Source organism: Pterocles gutturalis, unplaced genomic scaffold (assembly GCF_000699245.1).
Source record: "Pterocles gutturalis isolate BGI_N339 unplaced genomic scaffold, ASM69924v1 scaffold33023, whole genome shotgun sequence".
NCBI classification, from domain to species: domain Eukaryota; kingdom Metazoa; phylum Chordata; class Aves; order Pterocliformes; family Pteroclidae; genus Pterocles; species Pterocles gutturalis.
Window position 1 is genome coordinate 33,669 of NW_010119215.1, and position 13,958 is coordinate 47,626.

General features: G+C 35.6%; 1 protein-coding gene across 1 annotated transcript in view; it reads right to left on the bottom strand.

The window, feature by feature from the left end:
- The window catches only part of WDR72 (WD repeat domain 72), a gene marked incomplete at its 3' end in the record, with an annotated part of 66,462 nt that overhangs the window by 32,948 nt on the left and 19,556 nt on the right, over positions 1 to 13,958 (bottom strand). Inside the window, exon 13 of the mRNA XM_010076506.1 lies at positions 874 to 1,079. Within this exon, the coding sequence (XP_010074808.1) occupies positions 874 to 1,079 (206 nt within the window). The remainder of the gene's footprint in view (positions 1 to 873; positions 1,080 to 13,958) is intronic.

Sequence of the window (13,958 nt, forward strand, 5' to 3'; positions counted from 1 at the left end):
AGAACTCATAAAAATATAGACATAACTAGGTCACAAGCAAATAGAACAACTACAGCATTTTCAACCTTCTCATTATATGGTGTCTCTATACTAAATTTCTCAGTTTTAGCAGCATATTAATACTAGCTTCACTATGATATATCCTTCTATTATTTTTTCAAAACAAAAAGCGAGCATCTTTTCCATCAGTCACAATGATTTGGTTCAATGACTTCTGTAAAAAATTGTCAGATAAAGCTAAGTACAGTGCCTGGCCAAACCTCGCCTGAAGACTGTCACACCTATTTGCTGCCCAGCATCTCATAAGGAACATTGCCATCCTCTTTTTAACCAATAAGGTGACAAATTCAATCACACTAATATAAACGTAAAGCACTTGTACTCTGTCCTGTAACGATCTTAGCAGAATACAAACACCCAATAAACACTAGCATTGAATGACAAGAAGAATCCGCAGTTTCACAGAAAAGCAATAATGGAAAGGCCAGTAGCATTGTGCCATGATGTGCTTTTTCTCAAGACATATACATCTGAACTAGCTGGTTCAATTGTTCCGAGAGCACTGCTAACAGGTGCAGTCATAAGCCAGAGACATAAGGAAACAGGGTCAAACTATGGGTGCTAGGTCTCTGAGAACATCCTTTTGCAATACCTACTAGTGACCTTGCATGAGGCACTCCCCCCATCTTTCCCATTTGTTATGTGAGTGTTCTGTGAAATGGGTTGAAGTGAGCCAGTCAGAACAAGGCTTTATAAACTTAAAACCAAGCCTCCATGCCACTTGTATGAGGCTACACATCAGTGAAGGTGAAAGGGTAAAGCATTTGGATCACAACTCATTGCTCTGAGAAATGCTCTGCTCTTCATTCTTACCTTATCCAAAGATTTTTCCGTATGAGCAAGATCATAAGAGACCATGCCATGCTTGTAAGAGTTAGAGGGTTTGTATCCAGCATTTTTATTTCTTTTTGACTCTTGAGATACAGGAAGCAGAGCATCTGCCACTAAGCATTCTGAATCTTCAATGCAAGTAAGAATTGCTTTTGCTGTTTCACCTGTTTCATGTCGTTCCAATGTGCCTAGAGAAGCACAACAGCAGCTGTCATTTTTTCAAGGAACTGCACTGTTTCATATTTCAGCATAAGTATCATTAATGTTAACTTTGTACATTTCAGGTGAGCAGATAAATCATGAAACATTTACAGATGAGCCAACTAATTTCCTCATTTTCTGGACCTTAAAACCATAATTTTACAGAAGGGTCTAATCTACCGTATTGCTATATTAAAAAAAACCAACAAAAACACCAAACCAAAAAACAAACAACCAAAGCTTAATTTCTAAATAAATCACTGCAGCAAAAACCTTAGATTCACACTGCAAGAAACATAATAATTTTTGTATAATGGGTAAAGGAGGAGCAAAGGAAATCCAGAAGAACACCACTTGCCCTGACTCTGTTCAAAACTCTATAATGTTTTCTTCTCACAAAGCCCTCACAGAACATCTGTCTCATTAACAGTGCAAACAATAATACATTTATGTAATATTTTAGTGCTGTCCTCTAGTGTTCTAGATTACTAATAGCAAGGGAAAGCTCAAAATTTTCCTTCCATTCCTAAAAACCACCTTTACCTCTGACACTTTTTAAACACCTGAATATACTACATGAAGTTTAGTAGCCAGGAATACCAACACAATGTTTCGGAGACTATTTCATCACTAGGCTTTATGCAATCTGATTCTTTTAACTGCTATACCCAGTTACATTATTTTAGTAATAATTTTATTTAGTAATAGTTTTAGTAATAGTACTTAATTTATAACTAACATGAAAGATATCAAAACTGAGCTTAAATATATTTGAAATGAGCTCCTATTTTATACTACACATTTCCTATAGGAATCAAACTAATAAGAAATTCCTAAAATGGCATGTTTTCTATAAATATCAGAGATAAAAGACATATGAAGGATTTTTAAAGTATTAAATGTCTGCTATAACATGAAATGTTTTTTCCTTAAGTTTGACTTCTTTGTAGCCTCAAGTAATATAACATAAATTTTCCCTTTCACTGCTACCAGAAAAAATGTGTAACATTGAAGTTCTATCAGTAATACCTGCTAAAAATATTGGACTGGGATTGAGGGATCTCATCTAAGTGTTTGTGTGCATGTGTATAAAGTATCTTTATCTAAAATTATTTCTCTGAAACTCATCCATTTCTGTTCACTGTAATATCATCTCTGCTACTTATATGGCCAAGAGTCTTTGAAGGTGTCAGGGATCATTACAGAACTGAATATTTACTGGAAGGAAAGCAAGTTTCCCAAAGCTCTTTACAGCTGACCTGTCTACAAACACTTCAAAACAATGCTGGCTACAAAGCTCCCAACATCACAACATTTCAGGAACACAAAAGCTACATTAATAGAGATCTATAAGGAAGAATTATACAATTCATACCAGACATGAGCAAACACACCTTCTTTAAAATATTATAGTGTTTGTAAAGTTAAGAAGTTTGGAAATAATACAGTCACTCAGCTAATATTATTTGGTCTCTTCATACACACCACGCAGTATTTCAAGCTATAAGCATGTCCTATTTCCCCACAGAATTCCCTGCATCATTCAGAGCAAAACATGAATAAAAGTCACCAAGGAAGCAGTTGTCCTCCCTTGTTGTTAAGTGTGATGGACTAAGCTTTCCTTATGGCGTTCTGCAGCAAGTCCACTATGCAGGGAACATTTATATGTATCTATACCACATATGTACATATCCATCCATTTTCTGAATCATTTTTGTCTGTGCAATTCACTACTAGAGTACTCTAGTGCTTCAGAAAGGCTACAAACATAATATCCCTGTGCAATTACTGAGTATGTTATTTTTATGGGCACTGAACTAAGGCAGAGATTACAACAAATTTTCTATTACATTTCAAAGACCTGATTATACACACTCTTTACTGTTAGACACAACTTCAAAAAATTCAAAACAGGTTTTGTTAGCTGCAGATGCATCTGAGTGCCTCACCACCAGCCACCCCTCAGAGCCAGACTGTTCTGTGGAATAATCTTGTGGATAGATAATACAATAAAATAATTTAATTAAGGCTATCATATTACAGTGTCAAGAGAGTATAAAGCCATGTTTCAAACAAAAATCAAGATCCGAGTTGCCTTTTTATCTTCCTGTATATGCACATACACTCAGAAGTAAAAATTAAAACACATTTAAGACTTGCATTATTTTCCATATATCATAATATCTTCCCTGGCAACAGCTTCAGAGCCAAGTTTTCAACTTCTGGTTGAAGGAAAAAAATTTTAGTTGAAAGAAACAGAAGTAGCAGTAAAAGTTACAGAAGACAGGGACAGCAACATTTTACCTTTGAAGACCATGACCTGAATGGAATAAACAGGCAGTCTTGATACATGTGAAATCAAATTGATATTTTATATATTTTACACACACACACCCCCCTATCTTATTTTCAACTGCTGACAGATGTGCTTCTACATGTTATAGACTTATGGATGCAAACTGAGAAACAACTGCAGGTTGTTGGGTTACTGAATGTTTCTGCTACCCACCTTTCTAAGGTAGCAGATTCTAAGTGCCAGTGTCAGGATCATGCCATAGCAAGCATACCATTTTGTATGTATCATCTGGAAAATTAACTTCTTATCAGCTGAAAAAAATCCCTTCTGGGTTCATACTAGGCAAGAAATGCAACCCCGTCTCTCACGTAGGGAGTTACAATTTTTTTTTTTAAGCACATTTATAGACAGGAACATTGAATAGACAACAATGCTCTGGACAACCAGCTTAGTTGCTTACTGACAGAAGGTTATGATATCATAATTTCAGAAACTTAGAGTTCGATCTTTAAATCATTTATATCATTCATAACAGCTACCTCAAATCTCTTATAAGTAGCACCTTCTAGAAGATGATTCCTTTCTTAAAAACATGCTTGCTTGCATATACTTCTTAATCATGGATCTCTGTATGCGTATGCATATATATGTACAAATTTATGTGTACATCTAAAGCTGCAAAAAGGCTCAAAGTGCAGAGGAAAACGAGTGTGATGGAAGGGTGTGGGTGATCACAAAAGTATTATAAAACATTTACTTTATCCAGTGTACTTTACACTTCTGAAGAGCCCAAAATACTCGTTTGCAAAGTGAGTAGGTGGCACAGCCAAAATACAGGAAGATCTCTGTATTCAGTGATTCCTGAATACATCTTTAAGAGAAACAAAGGGGTGGGGAAGGAGGGTGGAGAAACCTATGTGACAAAGGCATTCCGACCACTGCAAACAGTCAAAAGAATACTGGGGCGCAAGGTGGTTAACTGTTCCAGAAACATTTACTTATTATAAATATGTTGTCTCTGATTTTAAAGAAAAATAAAATTTAAAAGAGTAAGAAAAGACACAGTCTGTACATGGCAGTACAGGAAAGAGGACAAAAATAAAGACAACTCAAAGCATTTTAAACACAAATGAGCCCAAAAGGTTTTTATTGGGGAGCGTACAATGGATGAAAAGGCAAAGACAGGGTTTTCTACGTAGCAGCAACACCGGTGCTATGACCCCCTACTATACATACAAAATACAGGAAAAGAAAGTCTTTATCTCTCTAAAGCTGTGACCATGGCAACCAAGTCTCAGGAACAGACAACAGTGGAGTATTTCACTCTCCTGGGCAGCTTTGGACCACCAGATACGACTGGCTAGAGACTGTTACAACATCTTATTCCTCTTCTGGACCAACTACTACAAATCGTGTCTCTTGGTGTTCGCACTGTCCGCACAGTTCTCTGGGTTCTGCTCTTACTGAACGATGCATTTTTACTGGGGATGTCACGCATATTATCCTGCCTCAAGACAAGGTATTCGCTGGCATCACATGACCTGTCATATCATCAGGCTCCAGTGCTTTCTGTTTGCTGTCACAGCTAAAGTATTGAAAATCCTCAATATTGCAGTGCTGCTGTGACCTAGTAACTCAGCTGAATCCTACAGCATAAGAGTGATCTGTGAATGAAAGATGGTTTCAGAACTGATTTTATTTAAAAAGATCACTCAGTCAAGAACAAAATCCTTTTCTTTATAGTATCCAAAACAAAAAACTCACCTTTCAGGAACAAGTATCATCTGTAACATCAGCTGTTTTGTTTTCTGTCAAGATCTTCCTTTCTGTAAACACCTATTTCATCTGAAAAGAAACTCCCACCCACTTTCTTTATGTTGATAGAGTCAGGCAAACAGAAATTTTATGTTCCCCACTAGGAAATGCTTTAATTTTACACATCTGCCATCCTGCTCCAAGACAGTGGTCAAGCAATTTGCTTGAAAAATTTCTCCTAACTGCTATAGTTAGGAGAACTGCTCTAATATTGAATGGCCCAAAACAGATGGAAGAAACATTGCATTAAGCAAGCTGATGTATTCCTAACCAATACCAAGACAAAAGTAAATGCTGTCTAACGAATAGAAATGGGATCCATGAAACAACTCATCCTATTAAAATCTAATAATCTTTAAAAGGATGTTTTACATATAGAAATAGATTAAAAATAGAGATGCCCTGTGACTACAGCACTGTGTACAGGAGCATGTAGCGTCTTGGCAGATACTCCATAATGATTTTTGCAGTTGAAAGATTTCTGTCATGTAGTCCAATTGCAGTATGTTACTGATGTTCTCTAGAATACGCATTTTCAGAATAGCATTAGTAAAGTATTGTTAGAATATCCTTCAACTAAAGAAAGCAATGAAGAACAACACAAAGAAAACTATTGGAATATTATATATAATTCTGATAATTTTTTTTTATATATGTAAAAGTTATCCAATGCAGCCAGTCCTCATCTCAGGATTTCTGTTGCAGACACAACACCCCAAAAGAAGGGACATTAAAATTCACCTGTTCTCTTCTTGGCTCCATCTAAGCTTTTCCAAATAGCAAAGGACAATAATCCTGCAACAGGAATTGCTGAGACACAGCAATGTGCTAAACTGGGCTGAACAGAAGAAGTGGCTAGCTCTGAACTTGGAAGAGACGCGAGCACTTTCTATCTGTTTCTTTGTTATCATCTTAAACATGGAATGAGGATGAAAATCCACCCCTTAATGTCTGGAATGAAAATCCTCCCTGATACAAACTCTTCTGTCTGACTGCACTGACCATGTCACTCAGCTCTCATTTCCACTGCTGTTTTGTTGTTTGTTGTGGGTTTTTGGTTTTTTTTAAATATGCATAATCTTACTTCATTATTAATAATAAAATAAGACTGAAGATCAACTTTAAGAAACACAGCCTCAAGCACAGGTTCATACAGCTAAATCCCATATATGTTGCATCTAGTATACATAAAGTAGATATGTGAATGTATACATATGAATATAAAGATACCTGACTATTATCACTACAAAAGAGCATGTCCTTTGCTTCTGCAGATCGGGCCAAAGATGACATTGCTTCCCCCCCACCCCGAGATGGACTTTTCCAAGTTCCACTACCTTTCATTATTCTACATCAGTAAGCAGTTACTGAACAGTGACTCAAATTTAGATAACTATGAAATACTCAAGTGCAAGCAACAGACTTATCTGAGGCTTACACGTATAAAATGTCGGATGCCATAAAAAAGGCAAAACATTAGTTAAGTTTCAACTTCAGGCTGACAAAGTAAAGTAAACTCCCAAACACTAAACTGCTACAAAGCATATATATTCATCCTTATGACTTATTTTGAATCATTCACATTTTCAAAATATGCTATCCAATGTTTCCTCATCCTTTGTCTTTTAGAAAGGGATTTAAGTGACAGCAAAAAATGTGCTGAGAACCTACAGTAGAATGGCAACCTTCCATCTTATTGCATGCTATAATTTGCATAATATATGTTACCTTTAACATACACTGAATTTCTTAGAGCTGCCTTCTTAAGGGAAAGATTGTCTAAACCAGAATTTGTTTCATCTCGCAATAAGTGTCAATTGTTTAATGTTACCGTACTCTTGGCCCAAGAAGTTAGCTAGTCTCAGTTCAACAGTGCATAGCTGGGTTACCTCACTCCCTGCACGTTCTCCCTTTCTCTGAGGATGCCTCTTAAGCATGAAGGTGGAGGGGGGTGAGAAATCAAGAAGATCCCAGCCCACGTGGTGTCTGTCCTGACTATTAATGTTGAAGGTCAGACCATGACCCAAGAACAGCAGAGATAAATCACTAGAGCCTTTTTCCAAATATGAAAAGCTCCCTTCAGGGGAGATACAAGCCTTTCAGTCTTCAATTAACAACTAGTAATGCAACAGGGTTCTTAATATTTGAGCCACAGATTTGTGAGGGCTGTTCTTTATAGTTTCACAAGGGATGATGAAACTAGGTGCATGTAACTGTTCGAGAGATCACTGTTAGGAATATCAAATGAGACCTATTTGTCCTAATAGCAGAAAGAACATGCACAGAAGTGTTTATATAACCAAGCAGACTTCAGGGCCCCGATTCTGAGTGCATTCACAGAGGTACCTGAATTAAGATAAACCTGTTATTTAAACAATTTGCTTAACATTTATTGTGTAATTCTAAAATAAAGGAAAGCAAAGATATTGTGTGGGTGTGAATTGAGTACATATAAAATTTGCGAGTGTGTGTACAAGACTAATGATAGGACTAACCCTGAAGCATGGGGTTAGACTGAGAGAAATTTTACTCAAACTGCAGAGTGTCTTGGAAAAAACACCAAAATTAATGAAGCAGACTAATGATAGGACTAACCGTGAAGCACGGGGTTAGACTGAAACGAGAGAAATTTTACTCAAACTGCAGAGTGCCTTGGAAAAAACACCAAAATTAATGAAGCAATTTGTCATATACCATCTCTTCCTGAAGAACTTGCATCTCTCCAAAAGCCTTCAAACACTTGTATGTTTTCATTCACACTACTTGCAGCAATTTTATCAAAAGCTTAATTTTGCTATCATGTTTTCATTCACGCTACTTACGGCAATTTTATCAAAAGCTTAATTTTGCTATCCAAATGTCTAAAAAGAGTTCACAAAAACAACATGTCTATCAAGTAACACTTATCCCAATTTGAACACTTAACACTTTTGACAATGTATTGCAGCAATTTTATCAAAAGCTTAATTTTGCTATCCAAACGTCTAAAAAGAGTTCACAAAAACAACTCTACGAGCATGTCTATCAAGTAACACTTATCCCAATTTGAACACTTAACACTTTTGAAAATTTATGGTTTATCATCAGTTAAAGATGAAGTTCATTGCCCTACTCACATGAACTGCATAGAGATCAACCTGGTACCCCTTCCTAACAAAACCACTTCAGTTACTGCATATTACTTCTGCAAATACATAAATGATTCGGATTTCTCATCAGGGGCATGGGACCCTATAGACTCCACTGAAACTTAATATCAAGAGGCTTTTTTGCTCCCAATCATGTAAAAAATATGCACATAGTGCATTTCACAAAAGACTTACCAGACATAGTGACCAAGGACTCTAAAACTGAGTCTTGCATCAGCCCAGATCTTTAGGCTATGCAGAGTTCATTGGAAAAAAAAAAAAAAAAAAGGTAGCGACCGCTATGGCTTTGACCCCAGCTACACCACAGCCTCCAGCACAAGAAACACAACCACAGCATTTATCAGCTAGGCCACACTCACCCAATCAAACCTAACTCTGACCAATGACCTGAAGAGAAAAAGAGAAAGATGGAAAGACAGAGGAAGAGAAAGGGAAAATGAAAAAGATCTCAAAACAGACTGTAAATCACTAAATTTTGCAAGGATAAAAGGATCACAGGAGTGTAATTAGTGTTGTTTCTGGAACTATCTAGGCATAAATGTATAGTAAATTAATGACCAACTTTCCTTCGATACAGTTCTAACAGTTTCATTAAAACTGTACAACTTATTTCCTCACAGCCACCTGATGAAACCTAAACCTTAGTTTTCTAAACAGTTTAATCACTCATTTCTTTGAGAGATGAGAAAAGCTGTCACACTAAATGAGGGTTTACTTAAAAAAAACCCCCACACAAACAAACCAAAGCAAACAAAACCCCTCACATTCTGCAACTTGTATGGTACTTCCACAGTTTACCAGAGGTCTAGAAGGCTTATTATTATTGGCACTAATTATAAAAATATTAGAGCATATCTAACTACATACAAATTATCTTTAAACAGTGTCTGAAAATGTTCTAGCATGTTTGACCATCGATATGATCAAAAGTTTGATCTACAACACCACTACATGCAGAGTAATTTCATTTTCTCCACAAGGATGCTTCCAAAATAGAAGAGGTTTTATGTAACAGTTTAAATTACTCAATGTGGCGTTAACATTAATAAATATTTTCAGAGTATTTCTGAACTCATCTATTTCTTAGAGGTTTGTTATGATAGAAGAGAAAGTATTATATTCAGAAAAGGATTCGAATAGGGCACAAATAGGAAAGCAGTACATATTAAACAACAGTGTGGATATAACCATATAGATAGTTAGTAATTGTCCTCAAAAGTTCAGAGATACAAGAAAAAAAAAATGCAGAATTGCACAAATAAGATTTGTGCAATTAGATTAGCACAATTTTACCCTTAACATTTCTGAGCTTTTCAAAGCTTAACTTCATCAACCTTTCTTTCAAACACATCTCTTAAGAGTACTTAGTTATATAACTGTACCTGAATAACCTCTGTTTTTCTCTTTATTTTGTTATCTATAGCAATTCAATGTAGAAATGTAGAAATCTTTAGTTATGTTCTTTAGTTATGTTCTTTATTTTAAATTAATTTAATTGTCCTCTGTGGAATTAAATGGCACGGAATATTAACAAGTAAAAGATAAAGATCCATAAATAATTCAGAGGTGAGGATAATCATCAAAAAAAGAAAAGTCAAACAGATTCTTAACTTAACGAAAAGCTAATTATAACATTTATAAACAAAATATCATCTTATGAATTATATTTCCCAAGAGCGCACATTTCAAACAGATACACTAAAATTTCCACTGCCATTAACAGAAACACAGATTATGTACTAAAAATCACTATGATCACCACGGCTCTTGTGCAAGTAGCAAGCACAATGTGGAAAAAACTGTATTGAGTTTGAAATTGATATATGAATAATTTATCTAAAGTGTTTTGTAAAAATGTGTTAGATATTTTCAATCAGAAAAATTAATGAAGTTTCTTGTTCCTGAAGGACTGGATCATCCTCCAGATTATTCAGGCCTTTTGCAAAATTAAGAAATCAGATTTTGTGTATAAAAAATAATCATCCCTTTGTATAGAAAAAGCAAGATCCCCCAGGCTAGGGGCTTAGAACACGGCACAAAGTTTTTTAAAGTATGGTTTTAGAGCTCAAACTATTTTTAAAGAACAGCTTCTAGACAAGTAGTGAAAAATTATAATGGCACTACTACAATAGTGTAAAAGCACCCTTTACTAGTCCTCCAAAAAACAGAGGAAGAGGTTTTTTTGCATTTTGGACAGATTTCTCTTGTCACATGGGAAACCATTTACACTGATACTATGAATGCAAGTGAGCCATATCTGCACTTGAATTTATTCTAATATAGCATGTTAGCAATAGCAGTAGTGACAGTGTCACAGACAACAATGCAATAAGACAGTGTATTCAGATAAGAAGCCTATAAGACAACTAAACCACCACATCTTCTCAAACTGAAGTGCAGTAATGCCCCAACACATCTCATCATTCTTTCGCCTTAGTATCTTACATACTCTCTATTGAAACTATTTCATCTGCCATCTGAATGACTTAACTGGACACAATCTTCCAAAAATATCATCAACTACACAAATACAAACTTATTTATTATTTTAACCTTTTCTAGTAAGGATTGTAAGCATACACTTAAATTATACAGGAGATCTGACCTCCGCAGAAATATTCTTTAGGCATATGTTTCAATTTTTTTGTGTTGAGGCTAGCATCATGCAGGAAAGTTCTCAAATTCTGCATTCCCTAGGTGAGTACGAATAATACAATGTAGCCAGTGCAAAGTTAACTGTGTATTATTATGGTAATTAAAAAGTTTTATTAAGTGATATTATTTTATTTTTAAACTCACAATAAACATGTCATAAAACAATAAAATAGAACAAGACCTTAAAGGCAGAAGAAAATAACAGAAAATTAGTAATTATTTATTCTGTAAGCATGATGAACTTCAAGGAACAAATTCATATTAAACTAGGACTAATTGAAAGACTAAATCTACTTCTGATAAATGAAGATTGCTACCTCTGAGCAAGGAATATTGCTCTTTAAAGTCTACCCATTCTTTCCTCACTCTCAATATATCTTAGATAGAAACGTGGCTCAGTAGACATCCTGCCATATGCTGTATACAGCAAGAAAAAAAAAATGCTGATCCTTTTATTACCACATTTTATCATACTGATATTTACCTTTTGAAAAAACAAAGATACAACTGCTTAGGAAAATGTAAAAGCAATACAGATAACAGCTAATTTCCTTATTGAAGTGGACTTCAAGTGCTGGCTATTGGAAAAAATGTTCTGCACTTTAATTAGAATAAAATTTGTTATTGATTTTCATATTTGTTTTCTAGCACACATAAGTTTGGAAAATATCCTGTACATATGCTATATTAATATTCCAAATGTATTATTAGATCAATATTTATCATCATGGAAAGATATTCCACTGTAATGGAAAGTTGCCGGATCCATATATTAAAATTTAGGCAAAATATATTATGCTACACAGATATTAGTTCATGGCTTCTGTATTGTTTTCCATATCACTACCCACACGCATGTACAACTACAACACTTAAACTTAGAACAGAATAATTTTACTTTGTTCTGTAAGCCAAAGGACTAAAAGGATGGGATTCAATTTATCTTATTCTAGACCTGTAAGAGCGGCAGGCAATTAGCTTTGCTTTTTCTTAATCCCCCTGTTCTTTCGACTCCCCTTGTAGTCAATGGGGAAAAGAAACAGAGTTTTACTTATTCCTACTTCCTCCTGCTCGTTACAAAAAAAAAACCAAACCACGAACCACTAGCTCACAGGTAGAGGTCTTAAGTACAGAGAGAAGTCTCAAGTTAGATAAGGTAAACTCCACTTGAAATCAGCTATACTCTGTGTTTCACACATTTCAGCATAAACTATGATGAAATGCTTATTTATTTGGAATAAGGGCAGCTCACTGTACTCAGGCAACTTCCCGTTGACCACATAAAACAAGGTATTTTTGGCAATGTCACGATGAGAGGGTACAAGAAGTTGTACTTGAAGCAGTACTGGCTTAGATTTTAATCTGTGTGACAATGTTTCTCCTACTCCACAAAGCGTAAGAAAACTATTACGAAAGTCTGCTAAAAGACAACTTAAATATCTTTAAAACTTCAGCATGCTTTTTGAAAGTGTGTCAGCCTCTGTCGTAGGAAAATGGATGATGAACTATTATGCATAATGAAGTCTTTCATCTTCTTAAGGGGTCACCCTCTTAATTACCTGGTGGAAGGACAGTTTTAGAGCTAAATTGGTATAACTGAATGACAGTCATAGGTGCTAGATGCCCCTAAACTTTTGTAAAGTCACCTGTCAAATTCAACAGAATTATTGCTGACTCTACAAGAGTGTAAATATTGAAATATTAATAGAAATTCCTTAATCCACAGCCTGGAATTATAAACAGACTGGCTGTTTTCCCAGTTATCCATTAACTCTAGTACAGTAACACTGTTCAGATTTCTTTAAACTGCAAACAGTGATATATGAGTCTGACACAAAATCAGATCCTCCACTGACTTTCACTTAAAGAGGCAAAGCCTCCGTCATTAAGCTAACTGCATAGCCAGAAAAAAAATAAGGAAGAACACTGTTTGACTATAGAAACAACAAAAACTTTATCTTACGTCCATTTTTGTAATGGAATCAAAGCACAAGGCTACCACCTAGACTTTCTCCTATTTAACTGAGTCAGGGAACATGCTCACAGGTAAGTGTGTAGGCAACTGGTCCTATGCATAGCTGCCTGCTCATTTGCCAACAGATGAAAATCATAACGAAAGGCTGCTGTGTTTCTGCTGAGGTTTCTCTGTGATGCTGTATACATCCTTCCCATATATCTGAACAACGCTTTGTCTGCCTGAGGGGCACTGAAGTATCTACATAGCTCTCAATCTAGGTCAGGCCAATTTCAAGGATCAATGCCACGACTTCTTGTGTTCTCCTACAATACAGATATAATTCACATTAAACCAACTACAGTACATTCTAGCACGCTTTCCCAGATATTCACCCTAGATGGCATCTTCTAATTTCCAATGCATAAGAGGACAAAAAAAAATTTGTTAATTGCTAACGTAGCAAATAACAGCATCCCTTCTTGTGTTCCAGCTGTTCCTTACAAGGTTGTGACTGTAGCTCACATTCTTGCTTGATACACTAACAAAAGATACATAAACAGCAATTAAAAATACACTTTTAGCCATCTGCACCCTCTCTGAGTAGGTAATATACATAAGCAGTGGCATCAATTTCACTTCCTCTTTAATTTTGAAATAAGCAGCATTTTTACAGCTAAAGGAGTATACTCCAATTTTTGTCTCAATGGTACCATTACAGTCCTATGCTATTAAATCTCACTGATTTACAAAGAATTTGCTATACTCTACTGTGAAGTTATCTAGCTGTACTAAATAAACTTGCATCTGAGATATAATTCTGTCTCCAGACCCTTAACTTTGGACTGCCTTGGGCATCGTATAGTGACAGAAACTATTCGTTCTTATAGTGTTGAGTGCAGCAATTCGCATTTTGATCTAGCATCTCTATACCAATAACAAGTCAAACCATCTTCCACATTGTAAGCACACACAGCAGCAGCACCAAATTCACTCT